The 8,614-nt window shown below is 41.6% G+C and overlaps 2 protein-coding genes across 2 annotated transcripts; both read right to left on the bottom strand.

Moving 5' to 3' along the window:
* Positions 1 to 4,619: 4,619 nt before the first annotated feature.
* LOC132784440 (tubulin-specific chaperone C) lies at positions 4,620 to 6,255 on the bottom strand. The gene is made up of 2 exons (XM_060790099.1): positions 6,026 to 6,255; positions 4,620 to 5,951 (listed from the first exon to the last, which is right to left on the bottom strand). Exon 2 carries the CDS (start codon positions 5,927 to 5,929, stop codon positions 4,865 to 4,867), a length of 1,065 nt encoding a protein of 354 aa, XP_060646082.1. The 5' UTR covers positions 5,930 to 5,951; positions 6,026 to 6,255; the 3' UTR covers positions 4,620 to 4,864.
* A 144-nt stretch (positions 6,256 to 6,399) lies between these two features.
* LOC132784287 (zinc finger protein Xfin-like) lies at positions 6,400 to 8,603 on the bottom strand. The gene is made up of 2 exons (XM_060789849.1): positions 6,778 to 8,603; positions 6,400 to 6,707 (listed from the first exon to the last, which is right to left on the bottom strand). Exons 1-2 carry the CDS (start codon positions 8,316 to 8,318, stop codon positions 6,575 to 6,577), a joined length of 1,674 nt encoding a protein of 557 aa, XP_060645832.1. The 5' UTR covers positions 8,319 to 8,603; the 3' UTR covers positions 6,400 to 6,574.
* Positions 8,604 to 8,614: the final 11 nt, after the last annotated feature.

Below are 8,614 nucleotides of genomic sequence, written 5' to 3'. Positions count from 1 at the left end.
GGAAGCAAGGAAGCAGAATGCGAAGCTTACAAGCGCATTTCGATTATTGTTGATGTAATCATAATTTTTCATTTCCAAAGTAAACGATACCCCATCGCAGCACCACCCCTCCAATCCACCACTCTCCTCAGCCTTCGACTTCTTGTGTGCACGCAATATAAAGAATCGCCGAGAATTAAACGAACTTTTCATTTATTTACGCGAAACGCACGAGAGCCCAAACAACGCGTTTTTTGCTTTTACTTTCGTTTTTTTTTTTGTGTTGTCTTTTAAACGCGCGACGCGTCGATGATTAAAGCAAACAAACTGAAACAGCAACACCGCTCTGTCAGTGCCTACCTTCACTTACTCGCTCTCCTTCGCACTCTCACACGTAAGGCTTTGCTAAAGCTCAGCACTGAGATTTCGGTAGCTGCTGCTACTGCTGCTGCGGCGCTTCCGACTGCGGTTGAAAAGCCCCGGCTTCGACGTCTGTCTTGCATCATTAATTACAATTTGAGCTGCACACACACACAAACACACACACGGCACCCACAGAGTGCTATTGATTGCGCTGTCTCACTCACTCCAAAATGAAGTTTCATGACCAAAAAAAATGAAGCCAGCTGCGCTGCAGTGCTGACGTTTTAATTGCACTGCATTGTGATTGTAATTCGATTAATTAATCAACACTTCTCGTTGCTTTATTTTCTTTCGAACGTGTTATCAAAACATTTTTTTGTAAACGTTTTGCCACAGAAAAAAGACGCGTTGATCGTACGAGCTGCCAATGCAAACTAGACAAGCACATTTGACATTCTCGTATTACGTATGCATAAAAGCGCAACAACAATAGTTCTTTGGAGAGAGCGATCTACGCAGCAGCTTTTGGTCCCGCACTTGTTTTCTTTTGTAGACTTGACAGTGCTCAAGTACCCAGACGCCATCTAAAGTTGCAAAGCAACGGCATCTTATCGATTTAATTGAACCTCTTAAATGCAGCAAGTGTGACCATTTTATGCATTTATGCATCGAGGTCATTTATGTGGGCTATATTGTTCATCATATATATGTATGTATATATTGTTCTCTGCACAAAAGCATTTGTCGAAATTATGGATAGAGAAGGGAGGGAGGAAAGTGGTTGATTTCGCAGGACAGTAATTGAAACCGTTAAAGCTTAGCTCAATGCAATTTGCGAGCTTACGCTATATATGTATGTATGTGAAAAGATGAATGGCAATTACACACATACACGTACTCTAAGTCGACATGCATGTATGTATGCGTGTGTTGTGTGTATGCTTATCGCAAATGCGGCGAATATTATCTGCGATAATGAGAAACCTAATTGTGAGCTATGCAAATGTGCGACCACATAGCAGGTGAGAGTATGTGTGAGAGTATGCGTGTGACATTGGCTAAGTGGTAGGCCAATTAAATTTGATGGCTTATCGCAACTAATTTAAATAAACGGAAATTAGACGGCCACTCTGCAGCAAGTTGGCAGTCCCATCTGCTAATAATTGTTCATCTTCTGTTACTTTAGCCACTGCACTTGGCAACGCGATGCTATAATTCACAGTGCGCGAAACGAATGCATCTCAGTTCCAGGCAACGGCATACTTAATGGAAATGAGAATTGAGAGGATTGGTGGAATACGAGTCGAAAACTGGATAATGACCAACGACCGTAGTACACTAATGTTGATGTCGCAGCCTGCACTTGATCCCGACGTAAGGCACAAAATTGACGCAGTCGACGTCGCAAACGCAACTTAATTGGGCTGTCAGCATGAGATGAGCTGCGTGCTGTGACAGCGCGACATGGGTGGGAAAAGAGGGGAGGCAACCGCAAATTGCACACACGTTGCCAACTACAAGCAAAAGCTATGCCTGAAAGTCAAAGCCAAATTTCTCTAGTAAATACAATAGCAAGCAAAACACACACACATTGAAAGCTAATTGTTGTTGGCGTTTGTATCCCACATATTCATTTGCGCACATTAATTATTAAGATGACTCTATTCAGTGGTTTCATAAAGAGTTCGATTGACCGTTACATTTTTGGCATCGATATTTTAAAACTTACAGTGTCTAAACTACCATACAGTTGCAATAAAATCGCTTTAAACCTTCCTACAGTTGTAGTAGCACTGCTTTTATTAAGTTGCTGTAAACAGTTTCCTACAGTTGCAATGATACTGCAGCTATAAGCTACCTACAGTTTTGAAAACATTGTGCTCTCAAAGCCGCTGCAAACCTGCCTACTGTTTTTTTAAGTCGCTGTAAGCTTGCCTACAGTTGCAATGACACTGCTGTTATTAAGCCACTTTAAATCTTTCTTTTGACTTACAGTTGTAGAGGAACTGCTTTTATTGAGGCAGCTCTAAACTGTTGGCCACCAAGTCAATTAAATGCATTTAAATTTGAAGAAGTTGTGAACATTTTTGGTGTCTTAAAGCGACAACAATTTTGTGTCAGTCACGACTGTGTTTGGTTGTAATCCCAGAACTGCTGTAACCACAATTTTGATTAGCACATGGCACGAAACAGCAACAGCAGGCAGCAACAATAACAGCAGCAGTTTCCACTGCTTCTTCTTCTTCTTCTTCTTCTTTGTAGTTTTCTTGCATTGCATTTAATTGGCAGTGTAGGGTGGGTAAGAAGAGAACAGCAATAGGCAACATTAACCGGCAATCTTCGAGTAGCATGCAATTCATGCCCAAGTCTCAAAACCACGTGCATGCCCTTATACCCTTTAATTGAGGGTTTCAAAATGTTTACATCCCAGTTGCCGTTTCTTTCGTTGTGTTTGTTATCTATCTCTTTTGTCTTGTGCTGTTGACCACAGCAACCACAGCATGTTTCAACACCTTCCAAACCTGTATCACACTTTGCTTTTATTCCTTTCCTTGCGTACCTTTCTTTCTTTTGCTTCTGTTTCATATCGGTGTTTTTGGTTAGTCAGAAAAAAGACGGCAATAGTGTATGCAGAGTTAACTGTATGTTTGTCAGTGAGTGTAGCTAATGAGAACAACTGTTGTAACACTGACAGCTCATTACATAACCACACAAACACCAGACACACATACATACATGTACAAACAGTTACTACACAATATTATGTTGTTGTATAATTTGCAGTTCAATTACCTCGCTAATACGATGGCCCACAGTGTCTCAGCGGTGTCCGTTACCCCGCCTACCCTATCCCTTGCCCCCTCTCTGTTCCACAAGTTGGCATGTTACTTCAATTCGTTAATTATTTTGACAGTCGACCATGTTGACAATGACAGCAACAGTCACAAACAGTCAATTTGTCTATCGCAGCATGTCGCCTGCCTTATACCCTTTCCCTTAAGCTGAAAACATACGGTGAACACTCGCAAGAACAGAAAACAAGGAACATATTTTAATCGTATTTTTTTAAGATTTAAGTTGTAAAGAAAAAATAATAAATAAATATGATTAGTAGATATACATTTTATTAATATGTACTTTTTTTAAATAATATAAATCTGAATTTAATTTTGAATTCAGCTTCTACTTATCATAACTCAATTTGAATTCCCTTTATACAAAATAATAAAGAAAAGACGAATGAAAAATGGGAAAAATATTAAATAAAAATATAAAGTTGAAAAAAAATGTGCTACAAATAAAATGTTATAGAATACACCAATGTTAGGCTTAACATAAGCATGTTAAACGCACGCCAATCTGTGATTCATTCTGCGTTGCACTGTTAAGGAAGGGCAACTTGACTTTCCCCAGATAGTTCAATGTTTTCATGCGTTGAAGTCTCATAAATAATTTAGTCAAGAAACTACCAAAATTGCTGTCCAGTCGCTAGTGTCGCTAAGCTGGAAAGAGTAGCAAGTAGCGTCACATGAAACTTGCATGAGGCCTGCCAAAGAACATCAGACATTAGTTAGCGGCGAAGGAAAAGGTGGAGATTCTGAGACGGAGACGTCTCCTGTTCCATCTTTAGTTGCAGCTGTAATTTGTGTGTGTGTTGCCGCAGAGCAATTTTGGCAAGCCACTGATTATGTTCCAGCCAAATAGACATGTCAACTTTTCGACTGATGAGCCGATTTCCCCATCTTCAACTTCTCCCATTACCCGCCGGCAATCACAATCTACTATATGATACATGTGTCCGTCTGATTGTCCTGTAATATGAGAACTTATATCTCAGCGATTATAAGCACTAGTGACACCAAGCTTGTTGACTTGTAGTTGAACTGTGAAGTTAAAGTTGATTTTTGAATTTAGTTAAGCCTATGTATTAACTGGGAAATCTCAATTTAAAAACTACTTTTCATTTTCTTCAAGAATCGTTTTCTCAAATTTTCTGGCGATCGGAAAATAAACATGGAAGTTAATGTTAAGTCAATGCAAAACTTAACAGCGCTGTTATTTAGCTGCCTCTACTAATGAAGAACAGGAGTTCAAAGTCAGCTTACAGTTTCTGTTACAGCTCGTTGTTTACAGTTTCTGTTACTGTTCGCTGCTTACAGTTTAGTTACTTAATTTCCATACGTTCGGAAGCTGTTAAGAACTCAATTCTATTTATGCTGTATCTGTCATGTGTGCTTAATTCTCTGATATGTACTACTTCAATTCATCTAACTTCCTTTTATATGCTATATTAGCTGCGGTTATTTATTGAGCTTATGTAAAGTATTGTTACTATCATTATTATTAGGCTGTATATAGTATTTTATATGCACATCAATTTGTTGGGCAGCGGCGGCAACAGCAGCTCCAGGAGCAGCCAACCCAAGGGCAAAGCGTAGGCGAGCAGCATGCACAGCAGGAGCAGCCTAAATCGACGTCGCTTCCTCCTCGTCCCCGTTCTCCTCCTCTGCCCAAACCGACACTATATCAATGCAGCATCATCCTTTGACACACTGCTCAAAAAATCACGACGCAACGCACTCCAATTAGGCGCCGCATGATCTTTGAGCAGCGTCCAATTGGGCGACGCCACATCCGGCGACAGCCAATTAAAGTCTGCCACATCTGTGTAATTATTCTGCGACTTATTCAACCTAGAGGCAGCGTAATCCGCCTCCAATTCGGGATAATCATAGTTGTAGACATCGATGTCGATGCGCCGGCAATCCTCGATGATGGCGCGACACGTGACATGCAAATAGATGCGTGTGGCATGCGATGAATGCAGACGCAGCTGCTGGCAAGCGATGGCAACCGTGCAACGTTCGAGCTGCTCGGCAAAGAACGAACGTGCCACCGGCCCACACAACAGCGTACATTGACTAGCATTCGAGATCTGCACCGAGCCGGGATGTCCTTGCAGCTCAATGAAGCACTTGTGCACATTGGAAATGGTTATATCGAGGCCATTGACCTGAGCGCCATGGAGTACAATGTGTGCGTTGGATTCGTTGGCAATTGTCCAGTTGAATGACTTTGCCGGTGACTTGTCCACTACATCTACTTTGGGTTGCAGTGGCTTCTGTTGTTGTTTCGCTGCCAGCTTCTTTCCACTGAAGCCAAACTTCTTTTTGGGCAGCAGTCGCTGTCGGGCCTCATCGCTGGCCGATGTCAGTGCATTTAGCATGTGCTGACACGATTTGATCTTGAAATCTGACAGAAACATCGTCGATGTGGTCAAATAGCGTTGCAACTCCTGAATTTGCATCGTAATCTCAGCAAAGTGCTGGGCGAGATCAGGCGGCGGTGCATCGCCGCTTTCCAGCTGCAGGCGCTGAATACGCTGTTCAATGTCATAGGAGCGTTGGCCAAAGGTCTGGGCAAAGAAGTCGACTCCTTCGTTGTGCAGCGTCTCCTTGTTGCGCTGCTCCAACTTCACGTCCAAATAGTTTTGACGATCCTTGTTGCGTTTGTTCAGGCGCTCCAGCATGAAATCTTTGCGTGCACTCGCATCCAGCACATCGTTATTGTCACTTTCATTATCCATTTTGTTGTGACTTTTAAAACAACTACAAGAAATGTGTTAAAAATCAATTCATTTTTGTATTAGTATTTGGGGAGTGTGTATGTGTGTGTGACAAACCGTTGCTCCAAATGTAAAATCTCGTCACCAACTGCGCGCAGCTGCAGCTCTAATTGTTGTAAATGTGACTGTGTTGGCTAAATTATATGGGGTATCTTCGTTAGTACCCAAAATAACACAATGAACTGCAGAAACTTTTATTTCCTTTAGCTTATAAGAAACAAAACAAACCAATTTATTGCGAACAACTGGTTAATGTCAAGCTGCCAACTCACCGCAAATACTCTACACAGCTGTGTGCTCACATTACACAAGTGAATGGCTGTAACGAGAAGAAGAAGCAGGAACAGCTGTGCTCAACTCCAGAAGAAAATCAACTACGGGCGACATATTTAAATACACTAGAAGCATTGAAACTATGTTAAAGTATTTATGAAATTTATATTTGCATTTTATTTCGCTGACAGTTGTTAGTTAATTAAGTTTATTTGAATTGCAACGGTCGTACCCACTATTCACAGACTGCCAACTCGATTGAAACAGTTTGGTGAACGGAAAACAAGCTACGAATAGGCGCCAAATTCAAAAATGAAGCACATCAATTGAAAGCTATACTTGTATTTTATTTTTTGAGTGCTTGCGGCGATGCACATTGAGATTGTTGAGCTTGGTGAAACTCATAGAGCAGAGCTCGCATTTGTAAGGACGCCGACGCATCTGTCGACTAGAGTGTAAATTGTAGCTGTGAAAAAAGAGTTAAAAAAAGACGCTATTAAGACTTGGTTACAGTTTAGATGGAATTAAATGCTTACTTTTCATGTTGCCTTAACGGTTGTTCTCCTGGAGCTTTCTGTATGCAGGCTTCTTTTTCAAGACATTCTTGCTCCAAAAGTTGTGGCTTTATAGATTCTTCATTTAGAGGTAGTTCCTGCCAAGTTCCTTCTTTCAGAGGATCTTCAGATAGAGAATCTTGTTCCAGCGGTTCTGCTTTACAAGGTACTTCCTTCAGAGGTTCGTCTTTGCCAGACTCTTCTTTCAAAGAATCTACTTTTAGAGGATCCTCCGTGAGTTGTTCATTTCCATCAGGTTGATTCCCCAGCTGCTTTTTAGTCTCATCATACTTTAAAGCACTTTGCACCTTGTCTTTTGTTACTTCCTCCATAGCTTCTGCTTGCTTTTCTGTGTTTTCGGCAGCTTTAAAAGGCGTATCCTCCTCTATCTGCTCTTTTTTGATGCATCTCAAGTCTATAAGCTCTGATTTATTATGTAATTTACTGCGATAATTAGATTTTCGCCCCAACTCTTGGTTCTCCATCTTTCGCTTCTTCTGGTCTTCCATCTCCAGCATTCGCTTCTCTAGCTCCTGGTTTCTCTGTCTCATTTTAATGCAACTGTCAATAATTTGCCTCTCTTTGCTATTTACTTCATAATGACTCATAAAGTGCTTCTTTAGCTCGTATTTCTTCATGAATCCCTGCGTGCACTTGTAGCACTTGTAAGGAAAGGCGCCTGTGTGTTCGCAAAGATGTGCCAAATAAATCGTTTTATGCGAGAAGCTGCTGGGACAATACGGACACTTGTGCGACAATCTATCACTGTGAATCTGCAGATGAATGGCCAACTCATCGGGACTCTTAAAACTGCGTGGACAGCGCGGACACTGGAACGTCTTATTGTGCCCTCTCTGCCTGTGAGTTTGCAGATGCTGAGCCAGCTCTTGGCTGCTCATGCAGTCGCGTGGACAGTGTGGACAATGCAGGGAATTGCGCCACGAATAGCTTTCCTTGCGTGTTCGTCCATCGCCGTGAGTTTGCAAATGCTTTGCGAGCTCCTCGTTATTCTTGAGAGAGCGTGGACAATGAGGACACTTTAATGTAAAGTTCAACTTCTTTGTACTGGGAACTTGCTTGAGGGAAGCCTTCTTCACGGGACTTGGTGGTGTCTGCAGTCTGGATTTACGCTTGTGCATCTGCATATGCTTCTTGAATTCTTGTTGTCGAATAAATCCGCTTTCGCACTGGGTGCACTGATAGGGAAACTCGCCAGTATGACCAAACATATGCATCGTGTAGACGGATTTGTGGGAGAAACTGTTGGGACAGTAGCTGCACTTGTATAGCAGATTGCTGGTGTGGATTTGCAGGTGTATCTCAAGTTCGGCGCGCATCTCAAAAAATCGTGGACAATGAGGGCACTGATTGGGTTTCGTTTTGGCAGTGCTCAAGACTTCTTTGGACGTCCCGGGTTCAATTTTCACTGGTCCAATATCTATTTCTATGCCATAACTTGGTTCCGTCTCCTCCTCTTGCCGCGGCTCTACTTTTATGCAGCTTATATCCAATATTGCACTCATGGCTGTGCAGTTTGTTTACAAATAACGCGTTTTTATCATAAAACATAAATACACCAAAATTCAAAGCCAACATAAACAATTTACGCAGAGGAACAGCTGTCTGCACGGGAGTGTTGGCAAACAGTACAAAATACCAAAATCTGCTGATGTACTAGAAAATACCATCGCAAGTACTAATAACCGTTTTAAACCGGTTGAATCCACAGATGGCGCTTATGAACAAGTGAAATCAATAGATGGCGTCAGTAATTATAAATATAAATTGCGCGCCAAACGCATTTATTTGAAATAGCCAA

The sequence above is a fragment of the Drosophila nasuta genome, chromosome 2L (assembly GCF_023558535.2).
Source record: "Drosophila nasuta strain 15112-1781.00 chromosome 2L, ASM2355853v1, whole genome shotgun sequence".
Lineage (NCBI taxonomy): Eukaryota > Metazoa > Arthropoda > Insecta > Diptera > Drosophilidae > Drosophila > Drosophila nasuta.
Note: the sequence above shows the minus strand (reverse complement) of the source record. Positions and strands in the feature narration are given on the sequence as shown.

What these genes read in the sequence shown, in the direction of transcription:
- LOC132784440 (XM_060790099.1), bottom strand. Translation starts at nt 5,929, where the DNA reads ATGGATAATGAAAGTGACAATAACGATGTGCTGGATGCGAGTGCACGC.
- LOC132784287 (XM_060789849.1), bottom strand. Translation starts at nt 8,318, where the DNA reads ATGAGTGCAATATTGGATATAAGCTGCATAAAAGTAGAGCCGCGGCAA. An exon ending in CCGTTAAGGCAACATGAAAA is followed by an intron (nt 6,708 to 6,777) that starts GTAAGCATTTAA and finishes CTTTTTTCACAG; the next exon opens with CTACAATTTACACTCTAGTC.